Source organism: Lepidochelys olivacea, assembly GCF_965140295.1.
Source record: "Lepidochelys olivacea isolate rLepOli2 genome assembly, chromosome: 25".
Lineage (NCBI taxonomy): Eukaryota > Metazoa > Chordata > Testudines > Cheloniidae > Lepidochelys > Lepidochelys olivacea.
In genome coordinates, this window is record NC_140435.1 from 3749575 (window position 1) to 3769990 (window position 20416).

At 43.1% G+C, this 20416-nt stretch overlaps 1 protein-coding gene across 1 annotated transcript in view; it reads right to left on the reverse strand.

Annotated features, from left to right (window-relative positions):
* The window catches only part of LMNB2 (lamin B2), a 108310-nt gene that overhangs the window by 55845 nt on the left and 32049 nt on the right, over positions 1–20416 (reverse strand). Inside the window, exon 2 of the mRNA XM_084614783.1 lies at positions 14410–14546. Coding sequence (XP_084470909.1) covers positions 14410–14546 — 137 coding nt within the window. The remainder of the gene's footprint in view (positions 1–14409; positions 14547–20416) is intronic.

The following is a 20416-nucleotide window of genomic DNA, read 5'->3' on the forward strand; positions in this document are numbered from 1 at the left end:
CCATGTAGGTCTCATCTGTGATGGGGATGAACATTAAGAGAAGCAGTTGTCCTGCACATCTCCTTCCTCACCACTATGCATGGAGAATGGTTCAGGAGATGAAGGATGGTACCGTGCTATGTAGCTCGGGGAGTGTTCGGTGCTGAGCAGTGGTGACTGTGGTGCCAAAGAAACTGCTATGTCAGCAGGACGCAGGAGTTGCGCTGGTCCCACCTTGGGGTTGCGGTCGAGCATTGGAGAGCTGACTGGTGCTGGATTCGGCTTGTTAGGCGGCAGCAAGTCTTGGGTTGGTGCCGGTGGCAGCAGCATTGACTGCGGTGCCACTGCTGGTGCCATGGAGGAAACTTGATGTCTCAGCTCCGGTGCCACATGTTGGGGCTCAGCAGGGGTCCGCTGAGGGATGGTGCCGGTGCCTTGTAAGTGCTCACTCCGGATGAGTGGAGCACTGAGGGTAAAGACCTCGCTGGGGAAGCTCTTTTTTTCTGAGACCCTCTTGCTGGAGAGGTCGAGGCTCGCTTCCTGACAGTTTTGGAAGTCGGAGCCTTATCACAGCTCAGGGATCTCGGTTTATGAGACTCACTGGAGGACCTCTCTTGTGGAAGTTGAAGGGGATTTCTCCAGCAGCAGCATTTTCAAACGGAGATCCCGGTCACATCTTGCTCTTGTTGTTAAGTTGCTGCAATGTATGCATTTCTGGGAGATACGAGTTGAATGCAGGATGTGTGGCCGTCAGTAGTCACACTTTTTAAATCCCATTGAGCCCAGCATGATTGCAGTTAAGCCTCTCCCGTCTCTCAAGAGATAAGGGTGGGAGTTAATTATAATGATAAACTGTAGAAACTGTTCCCAAACGCGGAGTTAAGGAGAGAAAGTCTTTTCTTTTTTTTCTTTTTTTTTTGCATGTGGGAGGGAGGGGAACCTAAGAGGAACTGAGAAAACTATGTATAGACTAAGACTAACAATGTAAAAAGAAAAGGAGGACTTGTGGCACCTTAGAGACTAACACATTTATCTGAGCATAAGCTTTCGTGAGCTACAGCTCACTTCATCGGATGCATGATGCATCCGATGAAGTGAGCTGTAGCTCACGAAAGCTTATGCTCAGATAAATGTGTTAGTCTCTAAGGTGCCACAAGTCCTCCTTTTCTTTTTGCAGATACAGACTAACAAGGCTGCAACTCTGAAACCTAAACAATGTAACTAAGTGTAGACCAAAAAGAAGTTCCTATGTAACTTGTAACTTTTTTTTTCCCCCTTCTTCCCCTGAAAATATCAAAGAGCACTGCCACGGAGCTCCGTCTGCAGCCGAGAACGGTTGAGAAGGAACCGAGGGGACAGTGGGGGGGAGCGCAAGCTGCAGGAGGTGCCAACGGCTGCACGAGACTACTCCTGTGTGCTCCCTTCCCCCAACCAAGTACTGCTGCGAGAAATCTCCGATCTCTGGCGCACAGATGCAACGACGTGTAGAGTGGAGGATCCACAGGGAAACCACTCAAAGAAGAATATTTACTTCTGCTCTTCTACTGCTGCCAGTTCACCTCTGCATGCATCCACACACATGCTTGATTTGCACACCATTATCAGGAAAGTGGGGGAATAAAAAGTCGCCAGATTAAGCCTGTTTAGCAACAATATTAAAATACCAGCTCAACAGGGTTCCTCAAACGTCGCATCACAGAGAAACCATACATTGCATCAATTGTTGACAATAGTTTTTTCATAATTCCGTTGCCTTATGTAGAAAGGCAGGTTCTGCCATGAAACCTGCAGCTGAAATAGGATAATGGATTGCCACTCAGTACAGATACTTTTTAAAGTCTCCAGCATGTAACAAGTTACTTGACTCAAGAGGGAGGACATCAAATTTGGAGCATGGCCAAAAGTTATAAAAGCAGAATACAAGCCTTTTCAGCAGTGATGTATTTTTTTTTTTTAAACACACACACAGGAACTAATTAATGGACTCAGACCAAGACCATGAAGTTTCATCCTGATATAAATCTCCTTTTAGGGAAATTATAAAAGTGAGACTATTTACACAATTGCCACATGTGTAAATTAGCATTCCCATAATGCTAACATACAGAGGAATCAAATTTTAGCAATTGTTTATCAATAATGTTGAACTAGCAGCAGAGTTTCAGATCAAACATTAAAGATTTATTTGGAAAACCTCCCTTTTGGCATCAGCAATGATCCAGTCAGTGCAAAGCGAACTGTAAAGTATTTCAAATAATTTCGCAGAAGTTAAAACAGAAAAAGATGCTAAACATTTGGCATTTATTCACAACATGCAGTTTTAAATCACTCAATGAGAACCATTTGGTATGAGTGTGCTTGCCCATATTTACTAAAAGTACATATATTTGAAAGAGAAATATTACTAAAGCCAATTTGCTGTAAGCGCTTTCTCCACAGTAGCTCCCTAAACTAAATTATATATAATAAGTATCACCTACATTCAGAGGTAATTTTAACATAGGCATGTAATATCTTGAACATCAAACTTGTTTCACATGCTAGACAGTGCTCCCAGAATAAGGATCTGTCTGCAAAATAACAGAAAAACAGGATGGGGAAGGTATTGTTAAAACGTGGTTTCTTTTTTTCTGTTTGGATTTAAAATGTATATGCATACACATATTCCCTAAAAGAGAATAGTCTCATTTATAGATGCATATACATATTCCCTAAAAACAGTCTTGTCTGTGTGGACAGAAAAATGTATTATAGCCATGTTTAACCCAAGTAGGCTAAAAACTCACTAACACGGTTAGATGACTAGTGTACACAGGGAAAAAAAGCCATGTTATAACAGTTCAGGTACCACCATGCAGAGTTCTGAAATATAAGCTAAGTGAAAAACTTCATCACTGAAATTTCAAGCCCTACTAAATAAGCTGATCTCCTTGCCATTGAAATATTTTAGTTTAACTGAGATTGTGGTTTACAGTAATTTAAATATACTAATCTCGCTGATGGCAGAATGCTCAAATTGTCTGTCGGGATCTTGCACTAGGAGTGATTTAACATACTCAATATTGAGCATATAGCATTCCTTTGGCCAGGGACTATGGATAGAAGAGAAGAGACGCTATTTTGCATCGTTGATGCCCTGTCTTTTGGATAAGTTTAAGCCCAGGTCATTTCTGCCTGACTGTTTTAATGACTGCAGAGAAGGAGGATAAAGATTGTCTGAAAAAGGGATAACTCAGTCATCCTTATGTAAGCATTAGGAGATAAATCATCATGCAAATCATGCAGGATCAGAGGAGAAAGGGGAAGAAAAGCAAGACATTCAGGAACACTTCTCAAAATATTGGGGAAAATGAGTTCTGTTTCTTTAAGTTTGAAGAAATCATACACCTCACATTGCAAAGAAATTCTTACTTCATAGAAAACTTCCTTCCAAGACTGTCACCTCCTTTATATAACCAGGATTCAGAAGCAGAAAGATCGCTATTAGCATGTTTGCATCCAGAGGCAAAGTTAGATGCTCTAATATTAACTGTAATACTCAAAAGACAACTAATTGTACCAGTTTAATTAGAAGCCAATAAGTGATCTTTTAGTGGAAGACATCACTTTCTAATTTAAAGCTCTATACTGAAATGCCAGAAAGATGCGTATTAACCCAGTGGTCTCAACACAGATACACTGTGGGATTATGGGTCAATAGTAATCCTAGGACTTTGCTGAAGCTGATAAAGGCTGGACTCCTCCTGCAAACCAATTTAAAGACAGCATGGCCCCAGACACAGACACTATGCTGAGAGTAAGACAACTTGGGTGAACTTGGCACAAGTCACTTCCCCTCTTTGACTCTCAGTTTTCCTGATGGTAAAATGGGGATGATGCCTACCTTTTTGGATGCACTTTGAGACATACAAAGAGTGCTACGTGTCATCATCACACAAGGAGTCACAGGGAGTGATGATCATTAGATAGTGAGTCACTAGATTGATTACTAGAAATTCAAGAGACCCAACATTAGTGGATAACTGACCACAAACTGGAGCTGTGTGTTAGATTTAACAGTCAGAACTGTTTCTGTACAAACAGCTTTCCCATAATAAAGAGATTCATGTTTATTCAAATATTTTTTTGGTGCTGACTCACTCGTCACCTTGGTCAAAAAGCTTTACACTTCTGTGACTCAGTTTGCTCACCTGTAAAATGACATACATAACTCAAGATGCTTTACTGCTGAAGAAAGTCATTTGAGAGTCTCTGAAAAATACTTTGTGCCAAGTATTAAAACACAAAACTGATACAACCCAGTTGTAAATTCTAAGTTCAAATTAACAATTACCACATTAACCAAATTCTATTAAGTAAAGTTACACTGCAAACAAGAGTTATTTGCACAGGTTTATAAGAAAGCAAGCTTAAGTTTTCAAGCATAATTAGTAATATTGTGTGTGCAACTTGAAACTGCAAAGGGTTTTGATGTTCAATGATCAGATATGCAGCACTTGTGATCAGGCGGCCCCCTTTCTGGTATCTCAAGCTGGGAGCCCCACATTCAAAATCAGTAGTTCGCTTTGAAAGTGCAGGCCAGTGTTATTGAGAACACCTTAACTGTAGTCGTTCTCAGAAAGTTTTCACCGACCTTCACATGTGAAATAAGGACACCCTTTTATAGATAAGGCCAGAAGAGACCACTTATCATCTAGTCTAGCCTCCTGTGTAATACAGGCCACAGACCTTCCCTGAATCAATTCCCCTTGATGATCCAGCCCTCACTTTTGCCCCTTCTTTATTAACCCTTTGGAAAGACACCAGCTGAAAAACAGCTTAAATAAAAAGGGATTTTAGTATTTTCCTGCAATTCAATATCCTCAGGTCAACAGGAAACCCAGAACTTTTAAGGTGGGGAACACTGGTTTAAGGGTGCCATATCAACATTTATGGATTAGTTTCACAATCTGTGTCTGTCCTTTACCACTTCAGAAACCAGAAAATAGCAAGAGCTGGAAATGGATAAGCCAGAGAGAAGAGCAACATTACTTCCAGAAACAGGGATCTATTGTAAAATATGGAAAAAGTACTCTTACTCATGAGAGAAATTCATGTAGGCATTCCTATTTCTAGCAGATAGTTCACAGAAAGTGAATAAAAAGACGAAATCCCTCTGGATTCCGTATTGCTTGAGGCCAGAACGTGTGTGTGTAAAAAGCACAGTGCCTATAAGAGGCATTCTTTGTAACTATAAAGTGTAAGATCTCATAGCATAGAAATAGATCTCGTAATAAAGTGGAAGTTCAACTCCAAATAAGTGGTAAGCAACTATTGCAAACATCTGAGAAGCCACACAATCTTTACAACATTTCATTCTAAGTTGTCTTTGAAGTAAATAGTGAATTTTTTTAAATGTGGCTTACTTTGGACACAACGGGTTCTCAGACACATCCAACTGCGGGATTGAGGCCTGAATTTACAACAGGATGTACCAACCCTATTTTTCATTACACTCCAGTTGTCTACAGTATTATTTTCTTCCTTGTTGACTAGTTTCCACCTTACTTTGGAGTTAAAATAAAACGGTTGGAATAAGACTGACACATTCAGTTTGAATGGTAGCCACTGCATTTGGTTACACATTTATTCTACAAGTGTGGAGAAAGGATGACAGGTACAAATTCTCAGATTAAATTGTGTGTGTGAGATCCATTCACATGTACAAATCCAATGCCTCATTTGCTTATGGAGTTAAAATAAAGTTAAAGCAAAACTACATTCTGACCACACAGGTTTTTTTAAAGCCACACTTTTAGATCTTATAACTTGCATAACAGCATTCAAAGAAATCTTTATTTGAAAGGAACAGAAACCTCTCCCCATTTCAAGCCAGACCTGCCTCTTCACCGAGAAAAAGTAGCCTTCACGGAATGATTAAGTTTTGCTCAATTAAATTTTTTTTTAAAGCAGGTTCTATTTGATACACAACTAAATCAGAAATTTAGACACTGGAATTGAACAAATCCGGTTACTACAAGAAAGGTTATCCCTGGTACATTTACGGAATTGTTGGCTATGTACATGCTCTGGTGTCTGAACACTAATGAAGAGAAGAGGCTTTGATTCTTCATTCTATACTATTCAGCTTCCAGAATATAAATGAACTACGGGATTCATAATAATTTCCTCAGTTATAGCTATGTTTCACACCAAAATTTACAAAAACTGATTTCACTTGTCATACTGACTCTCACTATTGTGTAATGTGAAACATTTAGCCATAAGCATTCATTAACTGCTCAACGAGGAACAAAACAAGCATACTCAGGACTTGAAGTCTGCCAGGTCCCTATCATCTAGAGATTTATATCCCAGCCTCCTTCCTTTTCCTGACAGCTGGTGGTGGGCAAGTACCAGGGGGTTTCTCCTGAACCCTTTTGGTGGATTTTCTCCTCCCCACCTGAAAATCTTTGATATCTATTTTGAGGCTGAAGTAAAGGACTAAAACCCACCAGCAAGGCACAGGAGAAGCCACCCTCAATCCCACAGTACAAATCCTGCTCCTATGCAACCAGCTGTTTAGAAGGGAAAAGAGCTGGGATTTACCAAGGTGCTGTTTCTGGACACTTTTTAGGGGCTCTTTCCCACAGTCTAGTAGGTAGTTGAAAAACGTAAAGTTCAACCCCCTCTAGCTGCTTAAAGAGAATGAATTCCTGCCTCCCCTACACACACACCTGCAGCAGTCAGGTCTATTTGGAAGAAGGGAAGATGAAGCAGGATCTGCTAGTCTACTCCTCCAACAGTTTGTTTGGGGGTCGTTGTCCTACGTAACTCCAATATCTTCCTCTGCTGCTCATTTCTTTACCAAGCAGCATCTTAATTAACTTGATATTCTCAGTTTTATTGCTGCCCACATGGTACTGAATACAACAAGCACTGAACCTGGCAAGTCTTGTTACCACCACTCTGCTGTTGCTTGGAGCAGGAACAGACCATACATTCCACAGAAGCAGTATAGCTGATGTAGATGCCCAATACCTCAGCAGGCAAGGTTTTGTTTTCACCTAGGAGAAAGGTATTTCAAGCCCTGGGTATACTAAACCAAATCCAGGCCACCCACACACACTCCTGTTAAACTTCAGAAATAAAACATATCTGGACACAGACAAAAAATGGTTACTAACCTTTCTGTAACCATTGTTCTTCAAATGTGTTGCACATGTCCACTCCAATGTAGGTGTGAGAGTGCCCCAAGCACAGCTGCCAGAAATTCTCGTAGTTGCATCCGTTGTGTCGGCTCTAGCGCCCACTGGTGTCACGTGCTCATAGCACCAGTATAAGGGGCCTTGCAGACCCTACCCTCCTTCCGTTTCTTCTGATCGACCGCCTCCAAAGAGAGGACGGAAGGTGGGTTTTGGAACAGACTTGTGCAACACATTGCAAAGAAAAGTTAGAGAGAGGTTAGTAACCATTTCTTTGAGTGCTTGCACATGTCCCTTCCAATGTAGGTGACTCACAAGCAGCTGCCCCGGAGGTGGGTTCAGAGATCAAGGGCAAGCTGACTGTAATACAGCCCAACTGAAACAGTCTCTGGCCTGTTGTGTAATGGCGTATAGCATGGTGAACATATGAACTGACAACCAGGTTCTCACCCTGCAGAAGTCCTGAATTGGAACCTGTGCTAAAATAGCTGTGGAAGAAGCTTGAGACATGGTAGAGCTGTTAGGTTAGCCGGGGTGATATGTTCGCAAGGATGTAACATGCCATGATACATGAAAGTGATCCGCAATGAGATTCTCTGGTGAAATTGGGAGACCTTTCATTCTTTCTGCTATCACTAGGAACAACTGAATGGATCTGTGGAATGGCTTGGTCCTGTGTATGTAGAAGGCCAGGGCACACTGGACATCTAATGATGGACATCTAATGACATCTAATCTAACATCTTCCCTGTTCACATGCAGTTTAGAGTAGAACACTGGCAGAAAAAGTGCTTGACTGCAATGGAATTAATACAGATTTCAGGAGGAACAACAGGTGTGGTCACAGCTGGACCTTGTCCTTGAAAAAGACCATGTATGGGGATTCCGAAGTGAGAGCTCAGATTTCAAAGCCATCTGGGCAAGGTGACTGTCGCCAGGAAGGCTACTTTTCAAGAGAGGCTTAACAGCAAGCAAGTTGACAGTGGTCCAAATAGGGGTCCAGGTTTAGGTCCCAAGGGAGGAGGGGAGAGATGGATTCCTAACTTGAGGATATACCTTTGCTAGGCCTATGAGAAAACGAACTACCATGTCATGTGAAAAGACAGAATGGTTGTTAATCATGGGATGAAGGCCAAGCTGACTGCTAGATGGACCTTAACTGAGGAAAGGGCTAGCCCTTGAGGTCTTAACAAAAGCAGGTAGTCTAGAACAGTGGTTCCCAAACTGGGGTTTGTGAAAAGTTACAGGGGGTTCCCAGGAAAAAGTTCTCTAATGGCAGACAGCTGTCCCTAAGGAGCCCAGGCAGCACAGAGCCAGCAGCCCGGAGCCCCTGGACTTCCAAGAGCTAAGCAGATCAAAGCAAGCACATCTATCACACTGAGGAGATTTAAACTTCAAGACTCCTTATAAGAAATGGAAAGGGAGGTGAATATTTTTTGCTGTTTTTAAAATTAAATAGGCAGCTAGTATTGTTTTTAAAATTATTATAAAGAACAAGTTAAAGCTTTGTTGTAACGTGCATTGTTTGCCTGGACTGCTCAAGACCTGAATGCTCGTATAGGAGGAACTCTGAGTTGGCTGCTTAAATATCTTCATGATGTTTCACATCTGATACTCCTTGATGAAACATAGGAGCCTTGTCTTATAACAGGCTCATTCAAAGTGATATAAGCTACAAAAGTGAGATCTTGGAAGAGTGCTGCCGTTTTCATAATGTAAAAAATACTATAATGATAAATTATTAATAATAGTGTCAGGTTTCAGAGTAACAGCCGTGTTAGTCTGTATTCACAAAAAGAAAAGGAGTACTTGTGGCACCTTAGAGACTAACCAATTTATTTGAGCATGAGCTTTCGTGAGCTACAGCTCACTTCATCGGATGCATACCGTGGAAACTGCAGAAGACATTATATACACACAGAGACCATGAAACAACACCACCTCCCGTCCCACTGTCCTGCTGGTAATAGCTTATCTAAAGTGATCATCAAGTTGGGCATTTCCAGCACAAATCCAGGTTTTCTCACCCTCCACCCCCCCCCCCCCCACACACACAAACTCACTCTCCTGCTGGTAATAGCCCATCCAAAGTGACCACTCTCTTCACAATGTGTATGATAATCAAGGTGGGCCATTTCCTGCACAAATCCAGGCTCTCTCACCCCGCCCCCGGAAACAAGGGGAAACAGGCTACCTTGCATAATGACTTAGCCACTCCCAGTCTCTATTTAAGCCTAAATTAATAGTATCCAATTTGCAAATGAATTCCAATTCAGCAGTTTCTCGCTGGAGTCTGGATTTGAAGTTTTTCTGTTGTAAGATAGCAACCTTCATGTCTGTGATTGTGTGACCAGAGAGGTTGAAGTGTTCTCCGACTGGTTTATGAATGTTATAATTCTTGACATCTGATTTGTGTCCATTTATTCTTTTACGTAGAGACTGTCCAGTTTGACCAATGTACATGGCAGAGGGGCATTGCTGGCACATAATGGCATATATCACATTGGTGGATGTGCAGGTGAACGAGCCTCTGATAGCGTGGCTGATGTGATTAGGCCCTTTGATGGTGGTGTCCCCTGAATAGATATGTGGGCACAGTTGGCAACGGGCTTTGTTGCAAGGATAGGTTCCTGGGTTAGTGGTTCTGTTGTGTGGTATGTGGTTGTTGGTGAGTATTTGCTTCAGGTTGCGGGGCTGTCTGTAGGCAAGGACTGGCCTGTCTCCCAAGATTTGTGAGAGTGTTGGGTCATCCTTCAGGATAGGTTGTAGATCCTTAATAATGCGTTGGAGGGGTTTTAGTTGGGGGCTGAAGGTGACGGCTAGTGGCGTTCTGTTATTTTCTTTGTTAGGCCTGTCCTGTAGTAGGTGACTTCTGGGTACTCTTCTGGCTCTGTCAATCTGTTTCTTCACTTCTGCAGGTGGGTACTGTAGTTGTAAGAAAGCTTGACAGAGATCTTTTAGGTGTTTGTCTCTGTCTGAGGGGTTGGAGCAAATGTGGTTGTATCGCAGAGCTTGGCTGTAGACGATGGATCGTGTGGTGTGGTCAGGGTGAAAGCTGGAGGCATGCAGGTAGGAATAGCGGTCAGTAGGTTTCCGGTATAGGGTGGACTACAAGCCGTCAAGAACACTATCCCCGATAATGTCACGGCTAACCTGGTGGCTGAACTTTGTGACTTTGTCCTTACCCATAACTATTTTACATTTGGGGACAATGTATCAGATCAGCGGCACTGCTATGGGTACCTGCATGGCCCCACAGTATGCCAACATTTTTATGGCTGATTTAGAACAACGCTTCCTCAGCTCTCATCCCCTAAAGCCCCTACTCTACTTGCGCTATGTTGATGACATCTTCATCATCTGGACCCATGGAAAAGAAGCCCTTGAAGAATTCCACCATGATTTCAACAATTTCCATCCCACCATCAACCTCAGCCTGGTCCAGTCCACACAAGAGATCCACTTCATGGACACTACAGTGCTAATAAACAACGGTCACATAAACACCACCTTACACCGGAAACCTACTGACCGCTATTCCTACCTACATGCCTCCAGCTTTCACCCTGACCACACCACACGATCCATCGTCTACAGCCAAGCTCTATGATACAATCACATTTGCTCCAACCTCTCAGACAGAGACAAACACCTACAAGATCTCTGTCAAGCTTTCTTTCAACTACAGTACCCACCTGCTGAAGTGAAGAAACAGATTGACAGAGCCAGAAGAGTTCCCAGAAGTCATAGAATCATAGAATATCAGGGATGGAAGGGACCCCAGAAGGTCATCTAGTCCAACCCCCTGCTCGAAGCAGGACCAATTCCCAGTTAAATCATCCCAGCCAGGGCTTTGTCAAGCCTGACCTTAAAAACCTTTAAGGAAGGAGATTCTACCACCTCCCTAGGTAACGCATTCCAGTGTTTCACCACCCTCTTAGTGAAAAAGTTTTTCCTAATATCCAATCTAAACCTCCCCCATTGCAACTTGAGACCATTACTCCTCGTTCTGTCATCTGCTACCATTGAGAACAGTCTAGAGCCATCCTCTTTGGAACCCCCTTTCAGGTAGTTGAAAGCAGCTATCAAATCCCCCCTCATTCTTCTCCTCTGCAGGCTAAACAATCCCAGCTCCCTCAGCCTCTTCTCATAACTCATGTGTTCCAGTCCCCTAATCATTTTTGTTGCCCTTCGCTGGACTCTCTCCAATTTATCCACATCCTTCTTGAAGTGTGGGGCCCAAAACTGGACACAGTACTCCAGATGAGGCCTCACCAATGTCGAATAGAGGGGAACGATCACGTCCCTCGATCTGCTCGCTATGCCCCTACTTATACATCCAAAATGCCATTGGCCTTCTTGGCAACAAGGGCACACTGCTGACTCATATCCAGCTTCTCGTCCACTGTCACCCCTAGGTCCTTTTCCGCAGAACTGCTGCCTAGCCATTCCGTCCCTAGTCTGTAGCTGTGCATTGGGTTCTTCCGTCCTAAGTGCAGGACCCTGCACTTATCCTTATTGAACCTCATCAGATTTCTTTTGGCCCAATCCTCCAATTTGTCTAGGTCCTTCTGTATCCTATCCCTCCCCTCCAGCGTATCTACCACTCCTCCTCTGCTTGGACCCCTAGGCTTGAGGCTACCCATTTCAGTAGGTCTTGGTATGCCTTGTGGTCATCTGGAGGTGGAGAGACCCCGGGTGCCACTGTGGCTTCATCCAGAGTGGATGAAGAGGAAGCTAAACCCAGATGGGGAGCATGAAGGGGCTTCCTCTTGGGGTTTGGTACCATGGTTGGTACCGGAGTCCGGTTCCAGGGTGTCTAGAGATGCTGCAGTACTAGGGATGCTCCAACACAATCAAATAAGATCATCTCTAACGAGTCCCTTTGTGGTGGACGAAACCCTCACGGGTTCCAAAAAGGCCACTGCATGATGGTTGGGCCCCATGGGTATGGTGGCCAGGCACCCAGAGGTCCTGACGAACTCAGTGCCATAATGGAGTGGGAACAGCTCAGGGAGCAGCGAAGTCGGACACTTTGGTGGGGGTGGGGGGAGGGAAGAAATACTAATCCTCCTCCGAGTCCAATGAGGAAGGAGAGGTAAGTTGGAGTGTTGTGCCACTGGGTGCCGGAGAAGGCTGCCTGGGGGACCTTGCGGTTATCAACAAGGGTTTCCTCTTGGACAGCTGACGCACTGACATCAATTCCCTGCCACTTTGGGACACTGGCGGTGCCAAGCCCTGACAGGGGAGTCTGGTTCCGGTAGGGTCAAAAGAACCCTTGCAGCTGCAAATGCTTCAGGGATCGATGGGACCACAAATTGGCCAGTACAATAGTCTTGAGTGGACATCATAGGATGCTGCGGAACCAGGGCTGTGGACACCTGGTGATGTGGTACCGGGGATGAAGAGCAGCCTGCCATGGGTCTCACTCTCTCCGTCTTTGTCCTTTGGCACCGGAGACCAGCTCTTCTCCTGGTGCTTCTTCTTAGGCACTGGTGAAGACTATGAGTGCCGAGGGACTTGTGTTGATGGAGGAGCACTCTGCACAGAAGCTGAAGCTGCGGGTCCAAGGCCAGTCTGAAGGCTGCCTCCATGCAGAGGACCTTCAAATGAGCAGTGTGGTCCTTCTAGGTCCAGGGCTTGAATTCTTTACAAATTTGGCAGAGGTCCTTCCTACGAGCTTCCCCTAAATACTTGCTCGAGTGCGGATCATTCAAAGGCAGGTCTTGGCACCAGGAAGAAGGACAACTCTGCTATCTATGAATGGAGGCATCCAAACTATCTTAACCTACCCTAACTACTAAAAACTATGAGAACTACTAAATAACTAAAAACTATGAGAACTATTTACAGACTGAAGAACTTCAAAAAGTTCTCACAAAAATTAAGTGACTGGGCAACAAAATGGCAAATGAAATTTAATGTGCATAAATGTAAAGTAATGCATATTGGAAAAAAAACCTCCAATTATACATACAATATGATGGGGGCTAATTTAGCTACAACTAATCAGGAGAAAGATCTTGGAGTCATCGTGGATAGTTCTCTGAAGTCGTCCACGCAGTGTGCAGTGGCAGTCAAAAAACCAAACGGGATGTTAGGAATCGTTAAAAAAGGGATAGAGAATAAGATGGAGAATATCTTATTGCCCTTATATAAATCCATGGTACACCCACATCTTGAATACTGCATACAGATGTGGTCCTCATCTCAAAAAAGATATACTGGTATTAGAAAAGGGCAACTAAAATGATCAGGGGTTTGGAACGGGTCCCATATAAGGAGAGATTAAAGAGGCTAGGACTTTTCAGCTTGGAAAAGAGGAGATTAAGAGGGGATATGATAGAGGTATATAAAATCATGAGTGGTATGGAGAAAGTGAGTAAGGAAAAGTTATTTACTTGTTCCCATAATATAAGAACTAGGGCCACCAAATGAAATTAATGGGTAGCAGGTTTAAAACAAATAAAAAAGTTCTTCTTCACTCAGCGCACAGCCAACAAGTGGAACTCCTTGCCTAAGGAGGTTGTGAAGGCTAGGACTATAACAGGGTTTAAATTCATTTAGGTTAAGTCCATTAATGGCTATCAGCCAGGATGGATAAGGAATGGTGTCCCTGGCCTCTGTTTGTCAGAGGGTGGAGATGGATGGCAGGGGAGAGATCACTTGACCATTTCCTGTTAGGTTCACTCCCTCTGGGGCACCTGGCATTGGCCACTGTCGGCAGACAGGATACTGGGCTGGATGGACCTTTGGTCTGACCCAGTAAGGCCATTCTTATGTTCTTAAAGATTAGAAAACCACTAAGGGAGGAGATTTCCAGCAACCGTCACGAGCAGTAAGAAGGAACTGAAGGAGAGTAGGATCCAGCAGGGCCCCTTATTCTGGTGCTATGAGCATGCGACACCAGAACACATTAAAGCTGATCCAACAGATACCGCTGAGGGAAAAATTTCCAGCAACTGGGCTTGGGGTGCACACACTTACATTGAAATGGATATGTGCAAACACTCAAAGAAGGTGGTCAGATTTTAATGCCATGAGAGACAATTATGGTCATCTGGTCAGAATACTGCACAAAGCAGGACAGAGAATTTCACCAAGTGATTCCTGCATCAAGCCCGTAACTTTTTGTAGAGCTATAGCACACTTTAGAAAGACATCCATCAATCCCAATCTAAAATGCGCTAACGTTACCCATTATTCTGAATGGGAGTAAAATCATACTGAAGTTCAGTTTCCTTACTTCTTATTGACCTCATCAAGTTCTGTTCTTAGCTTTCCTATTTCAATCTGTAGTTTGGCCCTCTCTCTTGCAGTCTCATCCAGAACTCTTCGGGCATCAGCCAGCTCAGATTCATAGAGGGTCTTGACTCCACTCACCTAAGATAATGAAAGAAATAGATACAGTGATTGTCCTGAAGACTGAATTTCAGAGAGAAAGTAAAAAATTTAAGTTTTATTTAAATGAAATCTCTATTTATGAAAGTGACCAATGGGTTTCTTGATTCTTGTTTTAAGACAAGAAAGATACACCATGCTACTCTGAACAGAAAGCATGGACCTACTGTTTAGAAGTGATCCATTCCTTTAATTAAGGATTTATTTAAAGAACAAAAATAGAGAAATGAACACTCAGGTTTACAACACCAAGTCTAAGAACCAAACTGAAGTGGATTAAGCCCTAGGATCAGATACTATCTATTTCCATTTACTTAGAATACTACTGTTTTATAGGGTTACTTGAGGTGGTATAATCCCTTAGATATAAGCCACAAGTGACTTTGGATTGAGGAAATTAAGATTTGATATTTTAACCCAGTTTCACATCTTTAAATTTAGAATCCAACAGTAAGTCTGGCCAACAGTTTATTTCCAGTAACACCTACAAAGATGTGTGCTTCCTCTCCTGCTGTTCCTACTATGTAGTATGGGTTTTCCCCCTGAAATCCTAGAAAATGTAAGCCACCTCCACGCTGTCTCCAGCCACCCATTCATTCCCTTTCTCTACCTAATAGCCATCTCTCTTTATGCTTTTGTTTTTAAGTTGCCAAGCTTTTTCTACTTTTAGGACACGAGACTACAAGCCAGGTATAGGAGGTACAAGAATTTAGGTCCAACCAGGATCACTGCAGGTGATCTATGAACGATTACAGAAAAAGCTACTAGCATCTAACTTCAGAAGCATGAAGGAGATTAACGATAGTGGAAAGATCCAGGGGCGGGAGAAATACCAAGAAGACAGTGGTGAAAAGGAAGAGAAACTTGATGACAAGGCAGGAGAGAGAGATAAGGAAAAATAAAGCGTGCTGCACTATCTCCAGAAAGGCCAATTTAGATCAGAAAGTGGCAGCAGCAGTAAGAATGAACTCAGATATAGTAACTCCTCGCTTAACATAGTTATGTTCCTGAAAAATGCAACTTTAGGCGAAACGATGTTAAGTGAATCCCATTTCCGCATAAGAATTAATGAAAATGGGGGGGGGAGAAGAGGCTAGGTTCAAGGGAAATTTTTTTCACCAGACAAAGGACTATTTTTATATTTATTTATTTATTTATATTAATTATATAGTCCTTTGTCTGGTGAAAAAAAATTTCTACATACAAACACACACACGCGCACGCGCACAAAGTTTTAAACAAACAATTTAATACTGTACACAGCAATGATGATTGTGAAGCTTAGTTGAGGTGGTGAAGTCAGAGGGGGGGATATTTCCCAGGGAATGCCTTACTGCTAAATGATGAACTACCACTCGGCTGAGCCCTCAAGGATTAACACAGTGTTGTTAATGTAGCCTCACTCTACAAGGCAGCACAAATGGAGGGAAGGGGAGACAACATGGGAGAGAGACACACACCGTGTGTGCGCGTGCGTGTGATGCTTATTGCCCCTTTAGGTATGCTGACCCCACTAACTACATTGCCTTTTTAAGTAGATCAGCAAGTTGAGACGGAAGCTGCTGCCAGCAAGCTCCCTCCGTCCTGAGCCCTGTCGTCCCCGTCCCACCCCCGACCCCCGCCAGCTCTATGGAGATGGGGTAAGTGGGGGGAGAGGTGTACAGGAGCAGGGGGGAGAGGGATACCCTGACATTAGCACCCCTCTTATTCTTTCCTCCCCCCCCCCCCCCGCCCAGCAAGCAAGAGGCTCCTGGGAGCAGCTCCAAGGCAGAGGGCAGGAGCAGCACATGGCAGTGGGGGGGAAGAACAGCTGAACTGCCAGCAACTGATAGTTTGCTGGGTAGCTGCCGCACAGGGAACTTAGAGGAGCAGGGAGCTGATTCCAAGCCCCCACCAGCTAGCTCCAACGGGCTGCTCTTTCTGCAAGCAGTGGACAAGGCAGGTGGCTGCCAAACAACATTATAAGGAAGCATTGCACAACTTTAAACAGCATGTTCTCTAATTGATAAGCAACGTAACAACGTTAACCGGGACAACTTTAAGTGAGGAGTTACACCTGATCTAAAGAAAAAATGGGATACAACTACGATGCTGACCTGTTAAATTTCTGAAGTAAGCCTTGTTGTTTCTGCCAAGCAAAACTTGAGAAATTACTTCACACAAGAGTCATTTTTCAGTGATATAACCTTAGTTTACTTGCTGCATATGCATTCTTACTCATTTCCTTTAACTCACTGCCTAGTATTTGAAGGTCTAGTCACCAGAAGTTTAGTTTACACAGCTGATAACCATGGAGGTTGTATGTAGCACATAGGAGCTTAACTCAGTATGGAAATAGCAAAATTTAGGAAGCTCTCTTCAGAGATTCAGTATGGCTATACTATTGCTCCTGCACACAGCACTTGCCAGTGACACCAATAGAAATGTAGCAGTTTTCACATCCAGAGGACCTTTCATTCTGGGTGACACATCAGTGCCAAACGTAAGTGTACATTGGAATCACACATTATTTGGATGGAACTTCCCAAAGGGTTTAATTTCAGTTTCACAAGGAGAATCTCCCACATGCTCTTGTCAATTGAAAATGAACAATTTCAAATCTTTCCCAGGCTATATCAGGGATAAATTCCTCTGTGCCACACCCAGTGTGTTGTTCCATCTAACTCGTACATCACTCAACAACATGGGACAGGGAGGTGGTGGAATCTCCTTCCTTAGAAGTTTTTAAGGTCAAGCTTGACAAAGCCCTCAATGGGATGATTTAGTTGGGGACTGGTCCTGCTTTGAGCAGGGGGTTAGACTAGATGACCTCCTGAGGTCCCTTCCAACCCTGATATTCTATGATTCTATGGTGTCCCTAGCCTCTGCTTGCCTGAAGCTGGGAATGGGCAACAGGGGATAGATCACTTGGTGATTACCTGTTCTGTTCACTCCCTTGGGGGCACCTGGCATTAGCTATGGTCAGAAGACAGGATACTGGGCTAGATGGACCTTTGGTCTGACCCAGTATGGCCATTCTTATGTTGGGTACGGCACACAGTATACAAAGAGAGAATTTGATTCCTTAGACAGTTCCATCAGCCAGAAAAAGGAGCAACCCTCAAAGCGGAAGATGCATGCAGAGCAAACTTTATGATTCCACAAGTTTTGAAGGTTTTCAGAAGCTCCTGGGGGGTCTGTTCCTCCAGTACAATATGACTGAGTGGAGTTCTTGCCAAGCAAAGGCTTCTGCTCCATCCCCATTCAGCATTCCAGGAGTCTTAGGCCTGGTCTACACAAAAGTAGTAACATAACTACATCAGCTGGAGTTGTGATCTTTTGCCAGCATAGCTATACTGAAATATGCCCTAGTGTGGATACAGATGAATGGTATAATCATGCTTATACTTGGACAAACAGTTATAACACAACTGCATCTACACTAAACAAGTTTTGCTGGTAAACTATGTTGGAAAAACCCTCCTAGAATAGACAAGGCCATATATAAATGGGAGAGTGGCTTCGGATTCTACGTGCCTCAGACAGCCTGCAGTAATGCAATGAGGGAAAGATGTGAACTCCAGTACACAGTCTGTTACACCCTGCTCATTTTTTTCAGCAAATTATGTCAACTAACGAGGATTTGGAGATGTAGGGTTGGAGAGACTGCCATTTCTGCCACTGTTACAGATCTGCTACCCTAACACCTGCACAGAGGCTCCATCTATACTAGGGGTTTGTTGTGGGTGGGTTTTTGTTTTTTGGTTTTTTTTAAGTTTCCCACTCTTGCTAAAACCAGTAGAGATAAACTGATATTCACATTATACACAGGCCAATGGCAATGTTTACCACCATGTTATGCAACCCTGTTCAGAGCAGTGCTGGCAGACCATGTCAGAAGAGGCAGTCTACAGTAGGACTCCTCGTCCTACTTTAGAGATGGAGTTACTGGATACGTTAAGCCAGTTAGCAACTGTTCCAGAACAGCACAAAGTGAGTGAACGAAATGGTCATTCTTAGATCTGATACTGAACAGTGTGCGCTCTTTAATAATGTGTCTAAGACCAAGGATAGACCCTTAAGAAATCCAAATACACTCATTCACCACTGGTTCAGTAATGATTCACTGCATCCCCAGCTATACTTCTCCCTAGCAACTCCATCTTCTTTAGGTAGTCTCACATCCAAGGACTGAATGTGCCTAACTGCTTAGCCTGTGAAACTTGATAAGATCAAAAGTCTGTGCAGTTGCAGACTCAAAGACGAACACTAAACCAAGGTGCAAGGCTTGGGGACAAGATTCTTGTCTGTGTACTTTAGTATTTGGCTCCACATTATACAGTAAGAGAAAGGAAGAGAACCCCATTTCCTATTTTTCTGTGCATTATACCACCAATATGTATTGAGAGTGTTCAGGGTGTAATGGGCACCAAGGAACGTATAATTATGAAGCACTCATGCCACAGTACAACATAAGTACAAGAAAACAAAGCAGCAGCAATTCAGTAAAAAGAACGGCGATCAGAGCTTTAATGTCATACCTGTCTAGAGATCAAAGAAATTTCTCCCACATACTTTCAGGTTCATTTTAACTATTTAGGAAGGACAGAATGGGTAAGAGAAGATGTGACATTCTATATCAGAAATTCCATTACCTATTTTAAAGTTATTAATTCAGAAACAGGATTTGGAAGTCTTCTAGATCAATGTTCTAACTGATGAAGCAAGAGGAGGGGCACCAATATTACAGACAATGACAAGACATTCCTTAAGCATCTTTCTATCATGTACAGAAAGAAAAACGGCATTATCTTGGGATACACTTTGGGCAAACAGACCATAGTCCCAATAAAATATTGGGGGGGGGAGGTTGTTTTTTGTTAAAAAACACTATTTAAAGGGGGTCAAATTCTCAAAGCTAAATAACTGAGAAATTTATTGGAAAGAAGTTTTTGTTCACTTTGTTTAAAGTTATATTATTCAACAAAATGTTTGAGGACCAAAAAAAACTACAGTGATACAATGACGGGGTCTAAATTAGCTGTTACCACTCAAGAAAGAGATCTTGGAGTCATTGTGGATATTTCTCTAAATTCATCCACTCAATGTGCAGCAGCAGTCAAAAAAGCAAACAGAATGTTGGGAATCAAGAAAGGAATAGATAATAAAAGACAGAAAATATCACAGTGCCCCCATATAAATCCATGGTACGCTCACACCTTGAATACTGCGTGCAGATGTGGTCGCCACATCTCCAAAAAGATATATTGGAATTGAAAAAGGTTCAGAAAAGGGCAACAAATATTATTAGGGGTATAGAACGGCTTCCATATGAGGAGAGATTAATAAGACTGGTATAGAGAAAGTAAATAAGGAAGTGTTATTTACTCCTTCTCATAATACAAGAACAAGGGGCCACCAAACTAATTAGGTAGCAGGTTTAAAACAAACACAAGAAAGTATTTTTTCATGCAACACACTGTCAACCTCTAAAACTCCTTGCCAGAGGGTGTTGTGAAGGCCAATACTATAACGGGGTTCAAAAGGGAGCTAGATATTCATGGAAGATAGGTCCATCAATGGCTATTAGCCAGGATGGGCAGAAATGGTGTCCCTAGCCTCCATTTGCCAGAAGCTGGGATTCGGTGACAGGGCATGGATCACTTGATGATCACCTGTCTGTTCATTCCCTTTGGGGCACCTGCCACTGGCCACTGTCAGAGGACAGGATACTGGGCTTGATGGACCTTTGGTCTGAATCACAGAATATCAGGGTTGGAAGGGATCTAGTCCAACCCCCTGCTCAAAAAGCAGGGCCGATCGCCAACTAAATCATCCCAGCCAGGGCTTTGTCAAGTCTGATCTTAAAAGCC